The 25552-nt window shown below is 39.5% G+C and overlaps 1 protein-coding gene across 1 annotated transcript in view; it reads left to right on the plus strand.

Moving 5' to 3' along the window:
• Positions 1-25552, plus strand: part of TNKS (tankyrase) — a 128352-nt gene that overhangs the window by 41854 nt on the left and 60946 nt on the right. Inside the window, exons 4-5 of the mRNA XM_005484628.4 lie at positions 23170-23206; positions 24069-24144. Coding sequence (XP_005484685.1) covers positions 23170-23206; positions 24069-24144 — 113 coding nt within the window. The remainder of the gene's footprint in view (positions 1-23169; positions 23207-24068; positions 24145-25552) is intronic.

The following is a 25552-nucleotide window of genomic DNA, read 5'->3' on the forward strand; positions in this document are numbered from 1 at the left end:
TTTGTGATTTGCACCCAATTTAGTTGCATTTAATCATATGCTTCCTAACTACCCTCTGTAGTGCAATGCAACTGTTCTTATGCTTTAAAGAACTCTGTGATTAAGTGCTTTACTTGCTTGGTAGCCTTGAACACTTTCTAATTTTAACATAATAGTTAATCTATTGTCAGTCTTGCATGAAGACACAAAATTTTGAATTGGTACCACATTATTAATGGAAATCTTTCATGCATCTGGCAAGCTGTATTGTAAGTTAAGTAAAACCCTTTTGTTTTGGTAATGCATTGATAAATCAGACTCTGTCATGTTGCAGCACTTACAGAACTAGAATTGTAAAACAGTAGACCATAAAGTATGTGTGCTATGCTATTGATCATCTCTAAATAGTTAGTATGTATCTGAATCCTGTTTACCACAGTGCTTTTTCCTGTCCCACAAAGACAGCTACACTTTTGTTCAAAACAGAATAGTAATTTTCAATGCTGATTTAGAGGCAGGGTCCTGAGACTTGTTGCAGGTGTTATAGATCCCATTTACAGGCATTGGAGGTATTTTTACTTTTCCTTGCAAAAGCTTACAGGCCCCAAACTTGGATAAAAGAGGTTTTATCCTGAGTTGCAATTCTTGTAGTTTAATAATTTCCTTTTTATAACAAAAATGGGCTGTGTCTGATATTTCATTAGTCTGAAATGTTTTAAGATTAGGCTTCCAACTTTATGGATAATAAGCTTATTTCTCTGCTGCTTTGTCTCGGACACCACAGATCCTGCTGCTTTGGGTGATAAGTGTTTCCATAATGTTAAGCAGTCATTAGACCATAGGTGGCTCATGTATTTTTCATTGTTGCATGTATTAGTCCTTTAAACAGCTTGGGAAATGAATTTTGGCAACAGAAATTGTGGGATTAGGTCAGCTAAGTTTGATCTTTGAGAGCTGATCACAAGAAGCGAGTCGCAGAGTTAGAGCCTAGATTAGAAGTGAGAAAGGCAAGGTATCTCAGTGAACAATTTTATAAAATAAAATATTAAATCAGCCCCCTCAGACTTATCCAGTAGATAAAAAGGAGTATAAAATACTTTCCCCTTTCTCTTTGAGAACATGGAAGAGAACCTGTGAGTTAAATCTTTCCTCTACAGATTCCCCATGCTTCTGTGCATATATAATTGTTGGCTGAAGAGCACTATGTCAGTGAGCAAGCTGGTTTTAGCTGTCTCCTTTTAGCACTTCTTGGGGAAATTGTTTTCATATCCCCAAGCTTATTCCTTTGGAAATGGCAATTTATATAGCTGTGTCTGTGAGAGTTAGGACAACTTGGGTGTTGGGAGGGGTACCCTAGGCAGAATATGGGGCCACTTGTGTTAAGTCTGGACAAAGTGTTTGGAAGTAGAAATGAAATAGTATGGGTATTTATTTGACACATAAATGTAATGGGCCATCTCTGCAAACCAGCTGCATCTTCCCTTACTAAAGCCTCAGATCAATTATCTTTTATGCAGTTATTCTAAGGAACTTTCTACAAAGCTTTGCTTGTCAGTAACTTCCTTGTCAGTAAAAAGTTGCACCCATGGTAATTAAACTTGCAAGCACTGATCATCCCAACAAAGTCCAGACCTTGGAAGGAAGAAGCTGAAAGTTCATGTCACCGGGTCTCTCCCCTTGCACCTTCCTCAGTTTCCTAAAGTACCTTTATGGTTTTCACAGCTTTCACTTGGTTAGAAATTGCAAGAGGGCCCTGAGGGTATTCCCTTCATCCCTTCTTCCCTTCTTTTTCTTCTCTTTACTTTTCTATTTGGTACACCTTGTTTCTAGAGAATGTCGATGGACTGCAGTATGGATGGATATCTGCTCTGGCACTGTGGGGGGAATCTTCTCTGGCACCTGCAACACCTCCTCCCTCTTCTTTTTCTCTGACCCGTGTGTCTGCAGGACAGTTCCTTTCACACGTTCTCACTCCTCTTTCACAGCTGCTGTGCAGTGTTTTTAACCCTTTCCTGAATACATCAGCACGGAGGCACTGCCAGTGCCGCTGCTGGGCTCCGCTTTGGCCAGCTGGGTCTGTCAGAGCCGGCTCTGAGTGGCTGTGTCCGGCACAGGACAAGGCCCTGTCCCTTCTCAGAGGGGGGAGAAGCACACCTCCTGCTGCTCAGCCCTGGGCACCTGCACACCGTGCACTCTGGAAGCTGCACAGACAAAGGCTCCTCCTGCCCACATTGAGACTCCAGCTTGCTAAAAGCACTGCTAACTTCAGCTCCCCATATGAGCCCATCTGCTGTGGGCCATGTATACATTGCTATCAGGCTAATTTGAAGTACAGCCATCTGGAGTTTAACCTCAGTTATTTAACACTGCCCATTCCAGAAAGGCCTTGGGTCCGTGGTGTATCAGTCTTTCTGCTTCTGTCCACAATACAATTCTTCTGCAATGTATCTGTCATTATAAAGAAACCCAAGCCCAACATACTGATGTGAAGAAAGGTTCTCATCTCTTCTTTTTTACAGTAAAACAACCTAAATTTGCAAATGGCTCATATTAAAACTTAGAATAATTGGAGATAGTGCAAAAATGGGTAGACCTCCACTGACCCCAAACTGCATGATTTAATTTTGACATTTTACATGTAGTCTTTTGGTAACATTTTTGCAGCATGAATTTTAGATTTTCTATTTTACATTCTTAACCATCTTGGAAAATACTTTGTCTCTACAGAAGTAAGACATTAAATATTATTAAATTTCTGATTTGAGCTTTCAAAAGAATGAATATGGAATGCTAGTAATGATACTATTTATTCAAGCTTTATCTCTCCTTGGAAGAAACATATATTACTCAAAAAAATTTAAATAGATCCTTTCTGCAATAATTCATGAGATTTTCTTGAGACTTTTAGCTGTAATTAAAGACCCAGTCTATGTCATTATAAGTAGCATGATCTTTCAGCTCTTCAAAAATGACATTAATGTAGAATGTAATAGTAATTTGTCAGTGTGCATGAAGAGGAGCTGTAATTTTACATTTAGCATTCAGCATGTACACATTTTGACTACTGTGAATTTTAGTCATTTCTATTGCTTTATGCTTTACAGTCTGGTAATAATTTAAGAATATGTCTAGATTTCATTTGGCGTTGCTGCAGTGATGGTTGTTAGTACTTAGATAAGCAAAAACATCTATAATGTTAAAAGCAGAATTTTATGCTAATGAGGATAGCACTTTCTATTCTAAAGAAAGCATTTCGTCCTCCATATAGAGCAAATATAAAAAAAGCTGAGGATATTAAGTATTGCATTTAGTGGGTAAGGAAAATGTCATGCTATGTGACTGCTTACCACAAGTTTTATTTCCTGGTGTTCATCCTGTCCCAGTAAGTCTCTTAACATTTTCCAGAGGCTTCACAGCTGGTACTTCAGCTAATAGGTGTTGGGTTTTGGTATCACAGCCAGAATAATCATGTAGGAGTTGACAAATGTGCTTCTAAAATGTCCCTCACCTCCCTTTGTCCAAGAGCTGTCACTAGGAAGCACACAGTCCTCTGTTTGTTGTGATGTTTCCACATCTGTTCTGTTTTTCAGGATTAGTATGTAGAGAGCTGTTCTTCATGGGTGCATACTGTGATGGAGAAAGCACAGAGAGATCCACCTCTGCCTTTTTCTGGCGCAAGGAGACCAGAGTGTTTTGACAGATCCCAGAAGGTGGGATCTGCTAAGGTGCATATACCAGTGTGCCAAAAGAAATCCTAACCTGGGAAGCAAACTCGTCTGAATACCTCAGATATCATTAAGAGTGCTGAAAGGGAAGGTTTTTTCTGAGGCCCAACTACCAGTGGTGCTGCCCCTTGTGTTTTTCCTTTGTGCCAGAGTATCTTGTGGTTTTTTGCTACAGTGAGATACTTTACCAGGAGGTTACTCCTTTGCCCTGTGTTAATGGTGTTCTATAAATCATGTATTAGGTCTGGTAAATTTGCTTCAAAGATATTAAGAAGTGTTAAGTCTGGAAGATTTCTACAGGGGAGATTTTTTTGCCTCTCTTTGGTGTAGGTAATTTTGTCTTGCTGCAGGCCATCTGCACAAACCAGTAAATTTGAATATTCACTACAAGACAGTTGTAGTCAGTTTTTAAATCAGACTTAGGTGAGCTAACTCTTACTCAGGGTGGTCTTCTGAGAGCATCATGGGCATGTCAAAGACATGATTTGGCATGACGCTGCTGCATTGTATTCATGCCAGCATGCTGCATGACCTACAGAGGTGCATTTTTGAAAGACTGCTGAAAAATGTCTTCTCAGTTTGGGCCTGTCTGTCTTGTTGCTGTAATGTTCTTCTTGTTTCTGATTGTTTATTCCATAAATGCTTGTCCTAGTTTCCCATATTTGAAAGGAAAAGTGAGGAAGTGTTGTCAGACTGTGCAGTTTAAATTGAAATTTGCTATAGATCTGTTCAGAAAAGTCTGCTTAAATTGAAGCGCTGAAATTATTTAGTTCAACAATTCTGCTTGATCTCATTTCTTCCTTCTTAGTTGTCGCTTGCCCTTAGGTTTAACAGAGATATTAAATTGCCTGGGAGCCAGAAATACCTGAGATTCATTTATTGCTGCTTCATTTAAGCCTACTGTTAAAGTTAATGGATTTATGTCATTTTTGTACTGTAGAGTTTGAATATCTAAGATCTAAAATCTGGTCTGGTGTCACAGAATTGCAGAAGCTCTGGGGCTGGGAGGGACCCCTGAAGATAATCTAGTCCAACCCACCTGCTCAAAGCAGGGTTGGCTGGAGCAGATTGCTCAGGACCATGTCTGGTCAGGTTTTGAAAAGCTCCAAGGATGGAGACTCTGGAAGTCCTCTTGCCAGTCTGATCGAGTGTTTGATCATTCTTGCAGTTGATAAAAAAGGTAAAACAGGTTTAATGGCAACACAATAACTAGTTGTTTTCTCAGTGTCTGAAATCAAATATTTCTGTTGAATTGTTTTAATATATCCATGGTTATGCAGAAACTTCAAACATGGCAGGTGGATTCAGAGGTGTGCCTCTAGCTGCTCCAATGGAAATCCACTTCAGTTTGAGTGACTGTAAGTTTCTGAAAATTTTCATTTGCAAAACCTCCAAAGAACTTATTTTCAGGTTACAGCTGAAAGATGAATGCTTATTGCTGCTGGAAGTATTTGTTCCTGTTGACTTCCTGAAGGTACCAGCTATGCTCCAGAATATGCTAGCAGGTATCAAAATGGTGGGAAATTGAGGAAACAATGCAAATGCACACCAGCAAGCTTGACCATGAGTTGTTAAAGACCTGTTCACATTATGAGGTCATTCCATGTAATTAGGGTGTACAGAGTTAAGTAGTTGTTAGTGAACTGCTTTGGCCACTTAGCAAGGTGACAAAGCAGTTAACAAGGATGATTTTTTTATAAAAATTGCTGTTGTCAGGGGCATACTCATTTCAAATTAAGGAAGCAAGTAACATGAAGCAATTAATATGCTGTAGTATGTGTTGTGTAAACTCATACTGGGTTTTAGTTGCATTTACTTTGCATTTCTTTCCTGATAACAGCTAGGATCTTCACTCTTGAAAAAACAAAATAAGCTGTGTAAATTATATTTCTACGATTTCCCGATTCCTCCAAATAAAAACACCAAATGTTGCAAATGGTCAGTCACAGTTGGTCAGTCACAGCAGTTAGTAACACTTCTCCAAGACTGCTGCTTCTTGTTACACCTCTGCTCTGGAAAACAGAGGTGTAATCTGCTGGTGGGAAACTACACAATTAAGAGTTTGTCTGCAGCTTTGCTTGAATTGAACCAAACTCAAACTTAGTGAAGCACATATAGGAATGGGGGGAGGTAAGACAATTGCAGGAATATCTTAAGGCTGAGAGTCCGATGTGAACATTCTCAGAAATGTCAGAATTGAAGTTGCACAGGTAACCTGGGTCCAGGTCTTGGTATTTTTTTCTGTCTATGCCAATAATTGGGGCTCCTTATATGCTGATAGCTCCAGATCTTAGTTAAGCTAGAAGGACTTGTGTCTAGAGTATAAATCAATTGGTGAATTTAAAGTTGCAGGATTTTCACTTTGATTTAAGACATAGCTGAAGTAAGAGCTACAGTGGGAAGCATCACCTCTGTTTTTAAGTAGCTAGACTTTATAAACAAGGTATTGACAAGGGCTATTACGATGTCAAGGCTCCTGGTTTTGTCCCAGGCATTTTGTTTACAAACACTGGTTTCAGCATTTGGAAGCATCAGATTCTTCCAGTCCTTTCTCCAGGAAGCTTTTTGGACTGTATTAGGATGGGCAGGGAAGGGCAGCTGGATATTGCTAGACTTCTCACACTGATATGCTGAGTGGAAGGATACTAAGGGAGAGTGTGGATAAGGTTAATTTTCTTAGTACTGGGAGACACCTTTGGAACTGCCCCTTAGCATACTCTGCTGTTAGCCTTCTGCAGTGTGTCAGAAGAGCTGGCTTTAAGCAGGCAATACCATCCCTCTCTATATACTGGTGAAGTCTAGTTTTAGCCTCCTCTCCTAATAAAATGCTTATTTCTCTACTTCCAATTTCTGTTCCAGGGTGAGATTATATAAAATACTGAAAAGTTCTGTCTTTCGTTGCTGCTTTGCATGAAAATTTTAAATGCTAGCTCTGTCATTGTGAAGACATGTTCATTTTTCTCATATAATTATGCCTGGAAACAATTTTCTTTACTTTTTCCCTGATTCATGTTCCTTCACCATTTATCTTCTTTCTGTTTTCTCCTCTGCTATATTTTTTTTTCAAGTTAGGTTTTAAAATACTGATTTTGGGTGTTGCTGAGCATAACAACAGTCAGGTTCAGTTCCCTGCTTTGGAAATAAAAAACCTTATAGGCCTTTGCTATCTCTCCTATATAAGGAGAAATATAAGGCTTTTTGACTTTTGTTTGGGGTTTTTTTCAGGTAGGGTAACTCTGATCTGGTTCAGTCCTGTGGACTTGGCACACACTAGCAGTTACTAAGTAAGGCTCTACAGTCCATTCTTTTGAAAATTTCCAGAAGCATCTATGTGGTGTGCACAAAACTGCTGTAAGTCAGGATTATGATTACTTTGAAAACCCTCTCCAGATGTAGAATTAAATGCTTATGTAAATATGCCATAGTTCATAAGTATCAGAGACACCTTTGTCAGTCTGTCTTGTTGCAGCCCTCTGGTTAAACTATTCTAGGTCATTGAACTAACTCAGACTTTTACACTAACTGTATGGATTGGCATTGCCTTTGGCAGAAATAAGGGGGGATATTTCTGTGTATGGCCAAAGATACTTTCTCCTTAGAGGATGAGGTTTTTTTCACTCACTTTGCTTTTCATTCTGTTAATGCCAGATTTATTGTCCCTAATTCATTTGATCCTGCCATGCTATGTTTAATGCTATTCTTTGTTATTGAAGCAGTCAAAGCTTTTTTAACAAATTGAAGAATGGCATCAGTATGAATTTGCTGGCCTTTGTGTATTGCATAAGCACAGCTGTATGCTGCAGCTTGCAGTGTTGCTGTTGCTCTCATTCCTTCAGTCTTTGCAGGTGTTTGCTAAGCAAATGGGTATGGAGGTGTGATGAATCTTGCTATTGTTTTGAGGGGTGAAGACTGAGGAATGTCACCAGGTCCTGAATATATTCACCTTACCTTCTTGTTTGCATGTGTCATAGCTGTCAGGTGAATGTGTTTTAAAAGCACTGCTTCTCAGTACAGTCTTGGGAGAAAAGGACTGCCTGGAGCAGAGCCTTACTGCTGGTGAAGGTGTTTTGAAGAACTGTGTCTGTAACAAGGCAGTATGTCAGTGGTCAGTGCTTTATGACTTCAGTCCAACGTGTCTTAAATGTCTGGAATGGATTTGGATGCAAAATCCCTATTTTTACTATTTTTTTCTGTTTGTATATGTGCTCATTGTATCCAGTGAGGTGTGCTACGCACCAAGGAAATATTTATACACCTTAATTCAGCTGGAGGATTCTTAATGTCTCTCTTTGTCACTGTTGGGTAAGAAAGCAGCACAGTCTCCAAGAAGGCTGGTTTGCACAGCAACAGCTTTAGTACAAAAACCTCTCTCTTTTATAGACTGTTCCAGTACATTCCGCCTGATTGGCCAATTAACAAAAAAACTTTATCACAAACAATTCTTGAGAAGAACAGGAAAGCAGAGAGTAGGAAAACACCACCTGCAGGTTGTTTATAATAACAAGCTGTTGTTTCTCTACAACTCCTAAAAGTCTCGCAAGTCCATGAGAACTTACCTGGTTTTCTCGCTCTCTGACCTGGCTGTCACATCCACATCTCTTGGTACTAAAGTAGTTCCTGTCTGTAACTCTTCTTTCTGTTGTCTGAGACCAGCTCTGTTTTTTTCTTGTTTTGCTTCTTTTCCCTGTCATCAGCTTCTTTCTATGTTTCTAAGTACCTATATACTCTGAGAAAGTCATGTCTGAAACAAGTCCTTATTTTTGCCCTTGTTTTCCTCGTCCTCTAGTGGTCTCCAGAGGGTTGAAGTATACCTCCCCTTGCTTTGCAATCAAGGAGAGGTTGGAGAGATTTGAAATAAAACTGCCTGAATGAATTGAGTCCCAATCATGTAGAAGTTGAAAGAAGTGCATTTGCTGGCCTGTCAGAAGAGAAGAGGATTTGCTACTTGATGCAAATATAGGAAGAATCCAGATTTTCATAATTCAGTACTCAGAGTTGCTTATTGTTCCCATAGACTACTGAGTGCTTTAGACAGACTGATAACTCTATTGCTGTTATTGTGCTCCTCCACCACTGTACAATGCATGTGTAAAACATTTGAGGAAGGAAGGCTGGCTGTGATAATGGCACCAGACAGAGCAATTGATTATGTGCTTGAGCTGAAGAGTAAGGCACCACTTTTTTGTGGTGAAGAAACATGATAGCTTGTCTCTGTAGCTGCAGTTCAACAAAGTGCATTAGACATGAGAATATCAAGGTCACTAGGATGCTCACATGCATGCCTAAAGTTAAGCATACTTTAGAGTGTTCTAACTATATTATTTTGGGGAGCCAAGGGAAGCTGAAAAACTGACTGGTCTTGATGGTTTCCTTTTTGGCAGAAGAGCAAAGTGTTATGTTGCAGAGAGAACATCATGATTTTTCAGAGGTTGGGAAAATGCAGGCATGGAATTTTACTCTGCAAAGAGTACAAGCAGTGATTTGAGTCGTTTTGGAGAATGCAGGGAAGAGGACTGGTTATATAAATGTCTCCGTATATAAGGACTATTTCAAATAATTTACAAACACAAAAAGTTCTCAAAGGTATCTCCAGAAGACTGTTATTCATAGATAATGTTCTTTTTTGTCAAGTATCTATTCTTTGAATAGAAGCTTCATTCTGTGCAGTACTGCACTGCATTGAGATAAGAGGACTGATGCTATAATGTTTCAAGCATTTATTTTCAAATGTCTTCAGAACAAATTTTACATAGCTCCTGTTTGTAGGGTACAAACTTTGGAATGGCATGTTTCCTTTCTCTAGACCTGTATTTTCCTTTCGTCACCTAAAAAGTAAATGTTTTACTCTTTTGAAGGCATTCCCTTGTGTTTTGAAATTAAACCTTGGCTATTTTCTGCTGTTTCAGTAGCATTTTCAGTTCATAACTTAATTTGATTATTTATTGGCCATAGAACATCATGGTCCATATCCTTCTGTGCTCTGCAAATTTGTTTTTGCTTGCCTTTCAGGAATACAATGTTGTACTTGTCTATTTGATGTTTATTTTGTATAATGCCAAGAACATTTTGGCATAAATTCAGAATTCAGTTTGTTCTTTCAGTCCAGGCAGGCAAACAGCTCTGTCCTTACACAAGTAGCAAACTCATGGCCGCTTTCATCTGACCGCCACCGTCAACAAAGTCCTTACCTCTTGCTATGTGTGTGTCTGGCATGGCCAACCCCAGTGGTACAAGTGACTGACAAGGCTGCCAGCTGTTCTCAGGAATAAACCTAACAGACTTGCTAGAGGAGCTTGTCTCTATCTGAAAATTAAAACTCCTATAATGCATATCAGTACCTTTGAATACCTGTCAGATCCTCACATCTACCACTGTCAGCCCTAAAGTAGCAGCTTCTCATGAGGAAGGACTGGTTCTGTAAAGAATGCCTTCATTTTCTGTATGCAGTCTACCTTTACTTTCAGGGAGGGAACATAAGTAACAAAAGCCAAACGTGTGATGTCATCAAATCCAGGGAAATTGGGCTATTAATTTCTAAAAAGCTTTTGAATAGGTTCTTGTAGGGAACTGGACTCTATAAAATATGCACCTTCTTTTTACAAGCTCTGTTCCTACAAACAGTGGAAAAGGAGGGCAGAGCCTTGAGAATCTTCCTTCTGAGAATCTATTTTTTTATTAATAAAATCCAGCCTTTATTATGAATATTTTTGTAAGTAATTTTGGATGATCATATTACTTCTGCTACTTGATTATATTAATAATAACTACTCTAATAGACTCAGAGGATTAAGCACCATGACTTCTGTAACTAAAATACTCTTCTGCAATCACTGACTTGCCCAAAGTCATAAGGCAGGTTGGTGTGTGTTCAGCTGGTGCCTGATCTCCTGCTGTGGGCTTCCCTGGAGGGGTAGGCTCAGTGCTGTGCTCAGGAGTGAGGCAGGGTGGAGCTGCACTGGCATCTTGGCTTCCATCCTCTGTTGAACTGGGCAGTCAAGAGCTCGCTTCAATGCTTAGTGGGAGTTAACCTTCTTCAGGACAGACTTCCTGCTGTGGCCAGGCCTGTTGCAGGAATGAGTGCAGGGAGTCTGCATTTCAGCTACCTTTGCCTGCAAGGTAAATCTCACACATTAAAGGCAATTTTGTGCCGAAGTTGAACAGATAATCTGATGCTGACTGCTGCCAGTTTGCAGAACTATCCAAAAACCTGGATGTCTATTGTGCCGTTGTAAACAAACTTAGGTTTTTGTTCTTGTTAAGCAAGTTTTTGTTAAAGTATGTGCAAGGCAGATCTGTGTGAGAGACATTATTTTCTCAGTAATATTCATTTGTGGCTTTGCTGGTTAGTCTCTTGTCATCTGTTGCCCTGGAAGTGAAGGATTTATTCTATCTGGCCGAACAGACAAAAATAACCTTTCCTTAGAAAGGAGGTGTGCAGATTTTATTTTCTTTCTAGCACTCATAGCCAAAAATCTTTTGTGAGCAGCCTTTCCAGTAGAGAAAGACAATTTCTTTCTTATATGCACAAGAAAAAAGAATTTTTTATAAAATTAGAGGGATGGAAAGAGCAAAAACCCAAACCAGCATTGTATGTAAGTATAAGATTAAATATACTTGTCTAAGAATGGAGGGAATAACATTTCTGTGTTTGCATTGCTGATCTTCCCACAAATCTAAAAGGTAAGTATTTTAAGTGATGCCTTTTCAAATGGTGCATTATCCTCAGAGAGCTAGATGAGAACTCTCATCAGTGTTCTAGAAATTGTTGGTCTAATTATCCAGTAAATCTTCCTTTCATGGATCTCTCTTCTCTTGAAGTCATGTTGAGCTATGCAGGGAAGCCTGTTCCTGCCCACTGGCAGGGCAAATGTAGCTCCATCTCCAGAGTCTGCCTACTTTTGTCTGCCTGCACTAATGCAAGGCAGTAGGTAAGTGTTTTTCTCCTTAACAGCTAGCAGATCAGAAGGAAAATAATTTATGACTTGCGTGCATTGTGGCTTCTTACTGTATGTGGCTGTAATTTCTAAATAGGGTATTCTATCTTTGCTGAGGCTGGGAGCAGCATCTTGGAGAAGGTAAGGAAAAGGGAAAGGAAAAAAGGAATTTGTTGAGACCCTTCTTAACTGCTGGCTAGGAGTCTCCCTACCCAAAATCTGAAAGTATCATACTTCCAAGTGTGGTTTGAGTTGCTGAAGGACACCACTGAGGGAAATTTTCTTGGGAAGCGCTGTCTGTATGCTCAAGAGTTATGTGGGCTTCTCTATCCAAGCACAGCCTTCTATTTGGACCAAAATGTTAACTGTAAGATCTGTCTGACAAAAACCAGAGGCAGACTGACATCTTAGGCTTTTGGACTCCTAGAGAGCCCACTGCCAAGGGTCAGGGCTGCGGGTGTGACTGTTGAATGGAAAAAGAGAATCCAGAAAATTTTTGTACTCCCTCTCTTTGACCTTGCTTGTTCCTTTCCTTGTGTCCTTTATCTAAATCCAAAACCATTTTGATTGCAGTGAAGGATGTTATGGCTAGAACTGTTTTAATGGCACAGTGTGATCCAGCAAGAGCTGTCCTTTCTCTGGGCATTTGTTCTTCCTCCCTGCGGTTTTCATTGTGCTGCTCTCTGAAGACAGACCCAATTCTCTTATAACCTGTCTTTGCTCTGCTAAAGGATGCTCAGAGGATGGCAAAAAGGAGAGTCAGCATCAGGAGGCAAGTTCTGTCAGTAATAATCTCACCATTTCCTGCATCAGTAACTGGGCTTTTATAGAAAGGGACAAGCAGGAATCCTAAACTGGTGTTGGGGAAGGTACAGTATGATTTCTCCTTGATGGTATGTACTCTCTGGGAGGAGTGGTAATACTAAGTTAGCTCCTGCTGAACTAACACACCTAGGGCACAGTAGAGAGAACCTGTGCTAACTCTTGCATGGTCTTTCCTTTTAGGTTAAATGGAGATTTAAATACTACTTTTTTGAAAGATAACAATCAACTGTATCTCAGAATAACTTTGAAATAAAGCCATTGGAAAAATAGACTGGTTTAGGAACTGCTGGTAATCACATTACCTAATAAGAGGATCACTTAAACATATTTTCTTTAGTGTTTTTAAGATCATTAGTGGTTGTGATGAATGAGGAATGTAGAAATACTTTCTGGCCAATTATATTTTGTATTATTTGGGGTAGGCAGAATCTTTAAATCTAGTGAGAATTCTGAAAGTAAGTGAGAAAGCAGTATTTTTTTCCTGCTTCATGCAGAACACAATAAAACTATCTTTTACTGCAGATTTACACAGAAACCTGCAGAATTGTTATGCTGAGAATACATGCAGTTTATGTATTTCCCTTCTGTCCAGCAACAGAGGGAGCACCTGTTTTGGAAGATGCTTTATTTATGGTTATACCTGTGACAGAGTTCTTGCACTTAGTTTCTCAGTAGCAGTGAGATGTGCATGGTGTATCAGCAGTTTCCATTTGGGCAGGACTGATGACTGGTGTCCATGGTCACACTGGACAGGGTATGTCTTGAACAGGCAGCCCTGTGCTGCATCTGATCAAACTTGCTGGTCTGAATCAAAGTTGAAGAAGGAATATCCTCCTTGTAATGACAGCAGTCTGCTAAACTCAAGCTCTTTAATTAATGAGTTAGTATCTCTTTCTTTCTCTCAGACTTTTTTCCCGTGGTGCTATTTTGTTTCCAGTCTTCATAATGAACTAAATTGTCATTTAGGGCAATAAATTATTATTTTGAAGAAATCATATGTGTAAATGTGTTACCTCTGAGGAGCAGCTAAGGAATTTGGGTTTGGATGGTTTGAGGAAAAGGGGGCTGAGGGATGCCCTCACTGCTTTCTCAAGTTTCCTGAGGGAGGGAGGTGCACAGGAAGGTTCTGACCTCTTCTCCCTGAGATCCAGTGACAGGAAGCATAGGAATGGTTCAAAGGTGTGCCAGGGGAGGTTTTTAGACTGCGTGTTAGCATTTTTTCACTGAGAGGGTGGTCATATCCTGGAACAGGCTACAAGATATGGTCAATGCCCTGGGCCTGTTGCTGCATAAGAGGCATTTGGACAATGCCCTTAACCACAAGCTTTAGCTTCTGATTAGCCCTGAAGTGGTCAGGCAGTTGAACTACAAGATCACTGTAAGTCCCTTTAAACTGAAATAGGTTGTTCTATTATGTATTTAACCAGTATTTACATGTATTTAACTGTATTTAATACAGTAAAGTATTTAAAACAATGAGGTTGATATAAGGGACTGAAACTGTTTACAGAACTTGAGTTGTGTGTAGTTCTTTCACTGCTAAGGGTAAATAATGTAACCCTTTTCAGACGTCCAGGACATTGGCAGTAGGTACTGTCATTGCTGTACTTCTGTCTTGTGGTGTGTTATTCCAACAGGAGTAGCAGAAAGTGCCTGAGTGTAAATAGAAAGTTCATTTTTTCCCCAGCTGGTGTTTTAATAGTTATTTTTTAGTGAGGATAGCAGTTTGCAGATTGAGATTTCAATAATTTTCTGTAAACTGCAGCTTTTTTTCATCTTAGAATATGCTCTTAGTCACATTAGGGCACAGAACTGCTCTTTGCCTGAGTGAATACACAGAGACCCTACCATGGCTCGGATCAGCTTGAGTTGAGTTACTGTGACTGAGCACTGCTACTGCAGATGTCTTCAGAAAAGGTGTTAAAAGATGACTTTTAAAAATGAGACAAAACAAATGGAACTGTTTATCTTTATCATAAAATCTCATGGGGAGGTTAAGGGAGGGGAAGAATGTTCCAAGTTAAGCAGCTGCTTTTTACTCTGGGCTACCAGTACTAATCTTTCATATCAATCCACATATCCTGTTTCCGGTCAGGGCACCATCTCCTTTCTTGCCTTGATTTGGACCAAACTTTCCTTAGCTTTCCAACTGTCTTTTGACTCTTAGATAGCAAATAAAAATCCAGGAGGGAAAATTTGCCCACAGCAGGAAGGCAAATGGGTTGATTTTGGGGAGCTATTTTGTTACCATCTTTTTGTTGGGCAGATATGCATGTTTTCCAAAATGTTTAAAGTGAACTGTTGACAGATCAGTTTGGTGGTTTTTGCCGTGACAAAATGGTTCATTATAACAAAATCTGTTGCCTCTGTTTTGTTATTCTTTTATTAAGGACTTCCTTGCTGTACTTTGCTTTAAGTGTTTCATAAATATATGTTGGCTCTTTTGTTGCTGTGTGTTTGACAGGTTTGCCCCATTTCCTCCGGTTATAAAGGAGTTCCTCCTTTCTGCTCACTGCTCTGGGGCCCAGCAGGCAAAGGAAATGTTTTGTATTTTTGTCTAGGAGCTAGAGGAGTGATTTAACTGGATTTGAGTTCCTTCCAGGATGTGTGCTGCAGGGCAAGCGTGGCAACACGCGTGCATTTTTTATGAGGTGGCAGCCTGTGTTTCCTCAGGTTTGTAGAGTAAGTTAGATACACAGGGCAGCTTCAGACACACAGAGGAAGGATTGTACTGTTCAGTAAAAAGAAATACTTTGGCCCATGTGTACATTTTATGTCTCCTGTTCATTTTCTAGCAAACATTAAAAACCCCCACTTCTTTAAATCTGTACAATTTGTTACTACAAAATCTGTCATGTTTGCTGTAGCTAAGAGAATATAGATTTTTTTGGTTAAAATAAATGCTTCAGTTTTAAATCCAGCTATGGATTTTCAGACACGGCGTCCCCAGCTTGTTAGCATGTTTTATCTACAATGGGAAAACTGGAGAAACTGCAAAATTTAGTCTTCCTGTATTTACTCTAGAGTTCTTTTCAGAGAAAGATTAAATGATGAAGCATAATTTTGGAGCTTGCCTTTATACAGTATGGCTTTCCTGAGGGTTACATTTTATATTTTTCTTGCTAGTTTTCTTCCATGCTTTATGTAAGTTATGTAAGGTATTTCTGTGGTCTCTCTTTAGAGAATATTCTGGGGAATTGAATGATTTACTTGTTTGTGGATATTGTTTGGAAAGAGAGGGTAGGGAGCTGGCTTTTGAAAAAGATGCAGTAATACAAGAGCAGCCTGGCCATCTATCTACCCCTACTGTACTCAAGTATTTGACAAAGAGAGTTTCTTAGTCCTTTGTCTTCCTCCAGTAAGTTTGCCTTGGAATCCTGGAGAGAAAATGCATAGTGGGCATGTTGCAGAAATGAGAAAGTAATTGTGGCTGAAAAATTGAGCAGTTTATTAGTTATTAATACTGAGCATGGCCAAAATAGTGGCAATTACAGTGGCTGGCTGTTTTTGCTGATAGCAGGAATTAATATAAGAAATGAAGGGGAGAGCCATGGGAATGTTGCTTTTGCTATAGGTGTGAAGGGCTGGGTAATGGGGAAGAGTCTGGAACCGTCAGATTTCTTTTCTATATGTAATTTCACAAAAGGTGTCACGAGTATTGAACTTTGGTGAAAAGATGAGCCTCAACCCCTTCAATTTTTCCATCACACCAGTGTATTTTGAATTGCTGAAGGTTTGGGTTTTCTTCCCAGTCACTTGACGTGATATTCTGCAGACTTTTTAAGTTTTTCAATCTCAATCTGAAAACATGACAGACAAGAGCGGTGGTGTCTTCAAGATAAGTACAGCGTTCTAAAATAGTACAGTTGTAGTGAACATACTGATTTTTTCACACTAAGAATAAAAAATGGATGTGTGTGTGGTGTTTATATGAGTATCATGCACTGAAACTACTTGTACAGGTCCAGTAAACAGGTTCTAGAATGTTTGTTAGGTTTAATATTTCAGAAAAAGCTATATGCTAAACTTGTAGCATGTGGTAACATTGTTGAAAGTAAAATTATTTATATGGATTATCACATAATGAGTAGTTGTAGGATTTTTTTTGGGTTTGGCTTCATCTTTGGTTTTGTCTAATTATTTAAGAGTTAACACTTGAAATCCTCCGACAAAGGGACTGTTTTCATCATTCTGCTACTATATAGGAAATCTGGTAGCATTATGTTAATGAATAGACCAGCACCACTGAAAAAAGGCATTCTGAGAAACAGAGTTGTTACGTGTCACCTGTGAACTTACTGGTGCTATAACTGCACGTGCACTGAAGACCCATTTTGATACACCACCTAATCCCTAGTGACCAAAACCCTAATGTGCAGTGTGTGTAATCTATGCCTTGATATGGAGACAGCATTTGGTAACTGCAATATCCTGTATATGCTTATGTAGTAGATGTGCTTTGAACTGATGGCTTAATAGACAAGAATCTCTTCTATCAGATAAGACCCTGGCAGAGGTTTTGCCAATCTGCACTATATAAAACTGCAGATTTTTTGACGTAGTGCTTTCTGCCAGGCCTTAGAAGAGGCTTTTTTCTCTAGAGCTGTAAATCAGGAATGCTCTGCATTTGAGCTCTGTCCACTTAACTGAAAGATGTTCCAGGTAGGATGTTGCTAGCTCAGTGGTTTGGTGGAGTTGTGGCCAAAACCAAATGATGTTTGCTTATTTCTTTAACTTCCACACTCCCTTTTAAGGCTTATCCCTGAAAGACTTCACTATTAGCTGATTCATTTTCAGTTTTTAAATTTCAGTTACAAATGTCTGCTTTGAGTCCAAATGTATAGTGCCTGACTCATCTCATAGAAGAGGCAGAGTTAAGGTGCCAAACCTTTCCTCCTTGGTAACATTCCTCCTTGCTGGAACTTGTTCTTGAAGGCATTACCTTCTGGGTTGCTTTTCTGTCACTTGCATATACTAGTGTAGCTTTGGTGTTTTTCATCCATGACAAGAGCTTAAAATTAGGGTCTTGCTGTGTTCCTGGTTGAGCCTATTTAGACAGCTTATAAAATCAGCCTGTTTACATGTGAGAGACTGCTGAGCAGAGAAGTGCAAGAGGCATAAAGAAATTAACCCTAAACAAGTGGGAAGTAAATTATAATAGAATTATTAATAAAACCTGAAATTGTTATTTTTTGCTCCTCTTTTTTCTCATGTTTTTCTCAGAGTACCAAGTTATAGATGCCTTTTCCCAAACAATATTATTTCAACATACCTCCTTTTTTTTGTTGACTCTTTTTTTTGGGCAGGTATTCCCTCTACCTGGTGCTATTTGGATGGTTAAAAACTTTCTTACTCTGATTTAACTCCATATTTTAGTGTCACCTGCTGGTTCACATATAATAAAAATTAAATGGGGAAGAAGGAACTGATTAGTTTTTTAATAGTATTTTTGGACCTTTCAAAAGCAGCCATATTGAAAATAAAATTTAAATTTCCTAAAAAAATTGCTAAAAAATTTTAAACTTAAAAAAACCCCAAAGCCTGAAATCTCATCCTCTCCCAGTAACCCTAGCAGTCTCTCAGAAGCACAAAAAGTCTTGTGCTCTGATTATAACTTGAATATTTGTTTTAAATACTTAAATATTACTCAGAAGACCTTGGAGGATTAAAAAGGATGGTATAAGTGATGTGTATCATTGATCACTCATAGATGTGTGCAGTCCTGGAGTGTCAGGGAAAAGGTGTATTTTAATTTACTTCTGTGGAGTTTTATTTCTTTGCTGAACTCTACGTTGCTTTCTTTGTAGCAATGGCAGCCCAAATGTGGGGTTTCCATTGCCCTCCCTCTTGTTGCAGCACCATCCTTGTTCAAGGTCCTCATTCTCAGGGACCTGTTTGGGTCCCTGGCCATGGACTGAGCTGGATGAAGTAACAAACCTGATAGAAAAACAAGTTCTCAGCCCTCCCAGATGCATCAGGACTCTGTTGTTTTCCCAGCAACCCCATGCATTCCTGTGCTATCAGACTATATGGTTGGAAAGGCATCAGAAGCACTTCTAAATGAGGAAAGATGGGAGGTTTTGATACCTGCTGTCTCTACTACTCTGGTGGAGAGCCCATGTCCTCTGTGTTGCTGGGTAATTGTGAATACTTGTTTGAAAAAGAAAAGAAAATAATCTGCTGGACTGCTGACAAAGATCTTGTTGATCTTCTCATGGGATGTGTATTTTGAAGAATGGAAGCTCAGGTTTTCATGGCAAGCAACCAATAACAAGAGTTAGGTCTGCACATGGTCGAAGGTCAAATGTAGAGCTGCCATGTTTTTTAACAGAGCAAAATTTCTCCCCTGATTTCCAGTGCTGCTAGATCTGAGCTGCCAAGAGAGAACAGGAGGTCTTGAGGAGGTTACCTGAGATTACCATGAAACTTAAGGTGTTGAGCTCAGTGGGACCACTGAGTACAGGTTGCCCAGAGAACTGGTGGAGTCTCCATCCTTGGAGAGATGTAAAAGGCACCTGGACACAGTTCTGAGCAGGGTGCTCTTAGGTAACCCTGCTTGAGAAAAGGGTTGGATGAGAGACCTCCAGAGGGCTCTCAATCTCAAACATTCTGTGATACTCATGAATTTTCCCTGCCCAGCCTGTGGCCATGGTTGCATGTTCATAAGACTCGTGTTCCTTTGTCACAGGTCAGAAGCAGGAGATCATTGGCTGGCATAAAAATGTTCACTGTGTTTAAGTGTTCTGGGGATTCAAATTTATAATTGTGATTCCATATAATGTACAACTTCATATGGAAAAACCTCTTTAATTTTTCAGTTTGGTTTAGAATAGGTTAATCTATTTAGTTTCCATTATATGTTGCCACTGGATAGTAATGGCTTGGTTTAATTTGTGGCATTATTTTTTAGGAAATTGTCTTCACTATGGAAAGCTGATGTGATATTATGGTGAAGCAAAACCTGCTTTGTCCAGGCTGACATTTTAAGTCTGGCTGCTTTCTGTATTGGCTGATGTGTATGGAGGGATAGGAAAGGAATTCACCTTGATTTTGAGCATAGATTCATTGAAAAAGCACTGTTGAGTTATGCCACACATTCAGATGGGTTTTTCAGTATTCTGTTGAAATTTCAAGACTTTCAGGAGAGACTGAAATAGGGTTATTTGTCTGTAAAGATAGATTCATTATGTTATTTTTTCCCAGCTTCCCGCTACTGATCTGCTCAACCGCCAGGTGCAAGCAGCTACTGATGTCTGATAGTTAATAAGCATTTGCTAATTTGCTAATCAGCTACTGCATCATGCAGCTAGGGCCAGACACAGCAGTGACAGCATAGCAGCAGCTGATCAGGAGTCTTGGAGGTAACTGGTTTTCTCCTGGGAGGGGAGCAGAAAGAGGGCTGGTTAGCTGCCTGATGGTAGCTGTGATCTGAGACACTGATTATGTGTGGTTAGCTGTGGTGGCTTTCTCATTCCAGCATAAATGGAGCAGCAGTGGTGTGATCTGGAGCTGGGATCAAGTAGAGAACTTCATTTAAAGAATGCTGAGCAAGCTGTAGACAATAAAATGGATCAGATGCAGTGAATACCACTGCAATCCCCATGGTTTCTGCTTCTCTACTAGCTTTTGTCTGATGAGATAGGAACAGGGACACTGCTTTGCTATGGTGCTCTCTGCTCCCCATTTCACGTCTTGTCTTTGCCTTAAGAAATTCCCAGGCCAGCTGTCTCTGGGCTGCCTGGCATGTAGATGCCCTTTTACAAAACGATAAATTCTAACCTGCCTAGAGGAGCTCTTTAAGAGATGTTATTAGCTTAGTTAAAGTCGATTTGACATTCTTTGAACAGAAGTGTTATGTGAGGTTGATGGTCTGTAATCCTGTACTTCTGCTTAGAACTTGAAATTCATCTCTGCCCATGCACGCATGGTTTGTTTTCAAACGCTTGCAAATGAATATTTGATGAGGTAGCTGTGGCCAATAGCTGCAGGATGGCCTTTGCTGAGCTGCGTGGCCAAGCGGCGTTGGCTGTGTTGGCAGAGCCCTCTGCTGGGAGCACAGCCTGTGCCAGCAGCAGCCGCTCCTGCGGCCAGCGCCACCCGCTTCTCCCAAATGCCATCAGCCAGACCGCTCTCGGCTCTGTGCTGGCCCACCAGCTGCCTGCTCCAGTGCCCGAGGGGCTCCTCTTCATCCCACAGAGCCTCTGGAGTTCACTTGACCTTTTTTTATTAATTTTTTTTTTTTAGCAAACCTGGTGGTGGGCTGTGAATGCTTATATGATTTTAGGTTTTGATTTGCAAAATACAGTGGTGCTTTGAGAGTAATAAAGTTAGCCAATTACAAAATAATGTTTTCCTAATCCTAATCAGTGTGGGAGAACCATGATGAATTTCAAAAATTGCATGTATGGATTCCTGTCTGAAAATACCATTTTAAAAAAAAGTACTGCTTAGTAAAACTAACTGATCTAATTGGGCATACACAGGGACATTCCTAAATCAAGAACCGCAGCTTTCCTTTTTCATTGGACAGTAAGGCTTCTGCTATTCAACGTATTAGAGGAAACAGCTTTTGTGTGATAGAATAGTAACTTACTGAGCAGGAAGGAAAAATGTTATTACTCTTCTCTAACCTAGTATGTTCAAAAGCCTGGTTAGGACTCTAGATGCATTGCCAAACCAAACTGTGCAAAGAGGTATTTTAATCTGGTTATGTCTCTAAAGTGTTGATATAATGCAGGCCAATAACTCTACTGCCGGAAATCCAGCTGTTTGAGATTGTTGCACAAACAATGCAGTAGTAATAAAGGGTCTTTTTTTCTTCTTCACATGCTGGCCAGAGCTTTTCACTTACCATTGATTTGAAACACTCACAACTGTGCCCAGTATTTTATCTTCATTAAAATAAAAAAAAGAGGAACATGTACCATGGCTTAGAAAAGGCTGTTGCCTGTGGTGGACAGGCCCCCCCTTCTGATGAAGCAGAAGAGTGGTAGAAGTCAAAGGCAGTCATATTTCTGTGTCATTTGATTTGTCTCATGATGAAGCTTTCCTTAACATAGACATAAATTCTTTCAGAACCTAGGTTTACGTTCCTGGCCTATATTTGAAATAACCAGTTTCACCTTTGCTTTGCACTTGCTTGCTCCATTGCTGGGGTTCAGCAACACAGAACAGCTCTGTTGGGAGACCCATCATGTGAGTGGCATGATGGAACTCCTTGCTGCAGGCTGTTGTGAATTCCCAAAGCTGAGTATTATTCAGAAAGAAATTAAACACACCTGTGAAAGGAAAAATCACCAGTATGATGAGATGTAGATATTGCTTTTGAAAATTCCCCGTCTGCATCCAAGGGAATGGGCAGGAAGTGCATGGCTGTGTGTACTCACCCTCCTCCTCCTTACCGTTGTGTGAAGGCAGGATGAAATAAAGGGGACTCCTTAAGGAAAAGTCTGGTGTTGTTGTGGTTCCTGTAACCCTCTGCTGTTGGCTGGAGAAGCCATGGTGGGGGGAGGACCAAGCTCTTCATGGTGGATGGGAGTCCAGCCCTCCTCCTACATCTTACAGCTGTTCTTTAAGGGATGTTTTCAGGTGAACCTGCCATCCGATCTGGCATTTTCCATGGCCCAGTGCCTTTCCTTACCTGTAATGAGAGTTTCACTGGAGGCTTATTACAATTAAGCATAGGAGGCAGCACACAGGGGTTGTTTTCCTCTTTCGTGACAGCTTCTTCTTCCTGTTTTTCTTACAGCATTTTGGTTAGAGGCTTTAATGCTCTGGCAGATGGTATACAGTATGTTTTTCAAACCCTCTACCTTTTGGGTCTAGGATACACTCTGTTCTCTGACTGCATAAAGCTGCTAAATAGCTATTTTTTCAAATTTCTGACTTGAAATTCCATTCCATTTCTATTGCACAATGTCATAATGATTCAGCTTTGTAGAATTCTCTTACTTCTGTAGGTTATCTTGTCCCATGCTCTTTTAAAAATATGAACATGCAGTTTTAATCCTGTGCTGCAGCAACCCTTGTGAGTTGTCTGTTTTAACTCAGGACTTCAAATATAAATGTTGCTTTAACATTACTTGTGGTTATCTCTAATCTGAGAGTCTCGTAGCAAAATCTGTTGCAGAGTTCATCCTCTTTTGTCTGTGCTTTTTATTTCAAACGTGTGTTTTGTTGAAAAGTGGCTGATGATATAATACCTGGATTTTTTTAATAATCCATGCTTTTCTAAAGAACTTAGTGAAGTGTAATATTACCATTCAAATAGGCAGGTGAGAGCCTCGGAGATCAGTAATTTGTACCTTTTCAAAAGCCGCACTGCCTTGCTTTGTCTTGGAATTTATTATGCTTCCCAAGTATAATGTGACATACTGAATAGGGCAGGGGGTGGGGACATTGTCTTCAGCTGACACGCTGCTATCAGCGGGACTGTGTTTCTGGACACAAGATTTCGCAGTCATTGGTTGTCCGAAGAAAGCCTTTCCATCTGAGGATTGGACAAGAAGATGCGTCAATTTGCTGCCCGTCTCCAAGGTACTGGTGATGCTGCCTCCACAAGCTGGCTAACGTCACAGCTCCATCACCCAGCGGGGTGTGGGCTTTTTTCTCCTCTTCTCTGTTTTAATTCTGTATTTGCTTCCTACTGCATTTCTTAATCTGTCTTCTGCCAAATGCTAACAGCATGATATTTTGCAATCATTTAGGTGAATACAAGAAGGACGAACTCCTGGAAGCTGCTAGGTGAGTGCTGCTTAGAATATAAAACATATTTTGGGGGTGGAAGCAGGCGAGGAAAAGGGGTTTTTAAAATAGTACTGTTTTGTCATTGCCTTTCCATGAAATGCTGCAAGCAAACCACTTAATTAGCATAAATCTCTTCAGACTTTAGTCTGGTAAAAATGTAAAAGCCTGTTTATGTAATTGAAATCCCCCACTATGGTGGTTATAAGGTTAATATTGAGTTTTTGCTTTAAGCTGCTTAAATCCTCTTTATTGTTTTGTGACTGTTCTTTTTAGGGGCAATTTAAATATTGGGATCTTTTTTTCTTTGGGTTTTTACTGCTACCGTAGGATGCATTTTGAAAATAGGTTTTATCCGAACAGAGCATAAGGAAGCCTATACAAAAGGTGTAAAGTTCAATTGTATATTGCAAAGGTGCTTTTCATCCTTCCTTTTGACTGCACAAGACCATTTTATATAGCCTGTTAACCCTTCTAAAAAAATTTTCTGGGTTTTGGTTTATAGCTGTTTCAAATGTTGTGGGCCGTATGCTATGAAAATATGTTAAATTCAGAACATTTATTTCGACAAATGGTTTCAGAGGATCTGTAAAATTAGAAAAAGGAAATACGAGGTTAAGGAGAGAAATTGAGGTGTTTTTGTATGGTCTTTTGCAACACATTTATCTGCAAATGTAGTATTCTTTTTTGTATTTACCCTTGGTTTTGAAATATTCAAAAGATTCTTTAGCCATCCAACATTCTCCCTGCCACAGTACAAATTTTAAATATACTATACTTTGCAAAATACTTGCTAAGGAGATAGATATCAGAGAGCTCTGCCCTTTTCCCACCCTTTCCATAATATTCTCCTCATTTACAGGAGTGGTAATGAAGAAAAGCTGATGGCTTTATTGACTCCTTTAAATGTGAACTGCCATGCAAGTGATGGGCGTAAGGTAAGTTAATACCTGCTTTATATTTCAATTATTTAAGAAAGGCCAATTTAAGCATGCTGGTAAGCATAGATGTATAAACCAGGAGAGTGTATGTGTGGGGAGGGAACCTGTGATGCCTTTTCACCATAAAATTAAACATTGGTGTACTTGACACTGGCAGCTGTGACAGATTAAGTCGGCAGACGTGGGTTTTGTCTGTGTCATTCAAGTATCAAGCCCTGGTCTATATGTAAACAAAACTTTGAGATCTTTTGTAAGAAAAACAAAATGTACTGTTGCAGATGGAGAAAATTACTAAAGGAAGAAAGTTATTATTTGTATTTGAACATTGTCTGGGTGAGGTGCTTGGTATTCAGCTTAGCTCCTAATACACTGCCACATAGACTGGCACTGTATTGCTATGTTTAACACCTTCTGCATTTTTTTAAATTTGACATTATTGTTTTGACTTTTTCTGGCGGAGATGTTTGAATGAGTTAAATTAAGAATTAGGCTGAAACTGGAGGAGGGAAGAACATACGGAGTGAGAAGCAGATCCTATGATTTTTGATGGTTTAGATTTTGAGATGATAGTCTGTCTAGACTGTTGATTTACAAATGTTGGGGGGTTTTTGTTTGTTTGTTTGATTGATTTTTTGGGATTTTTTTTCGTATTTTTTAACTGTACCAGAATGTTTTTAATATGTATCTCTTAAAGTGTTTCACCTGTAACAGTACCTCTCATTTTTGGAGAGAAAAGCATAGGAGTGTTTTCTTTTCTATTTTTTTTTCTAATTTTTGATGGGGTGTGTTGGAGCATAGTACAAACCTCTGCCCATCCTGGACCTGTTGTGGAACAGCTCAGTTCCACTGAAATCAGTAAAGATAGGTTAATTTGCGCTTTTGGTTAAAAGGTATGTTGTTACTGAATATGAAAAAAATACAGCTCCATTGTACAAAAATTCCTGGTTTTTATACACATTTTAAAATGTTTCTCAGTTGTAATGGCTATCATACATACTATGTGATGGAAAACCCAGCCAGTTTTTTTGCTTATTTACATTTATCACTGATTGAAAGTTGATGCATCTTCCAGGTTTCAGAAGCAATTGATTTTATTAACTGAGGACAGGCAATTGAACAAGGGCTTTACTTAATTTAGCAGTGTTGAAAATGATGAAATACTCTCCACATTTTAAGAGTAAAGATATTGCCCGGATTTCTTGAATTTCCTTTTCTTATTTTAAGACTTTGCTGTTCAAGTAAAAATGTATTTAGGTATTAATAGTGCCCTCTGTTATAATTAAATGGGGTGGTGTAGAGCAGTGCATTACTGAATAATTCAGCCCCCATCGCTATTGATCTAAGGCCAAATGCAGAGTTATGACTTCTGTCAGCAGGGCAAAGAATGAGCCCTTGCAGATGTTTT

Source organism: Zonotrichia albicollis, chromosome 5 (genome assembly GCF_047830755.1).
Source record: "Zonotrichia albicollis isolate bZonAlb1 chromosome 5, bZonAlb1.hap1, whole genome shotgun sequence".
Classification (NCBI taxonomy): domain Eukaryota; kingdom Metazoa; phylum Chordata; class Aves; order Passeriformes; family Passerellidae; genus Zonotrichia; species Zonotrichia albicollis.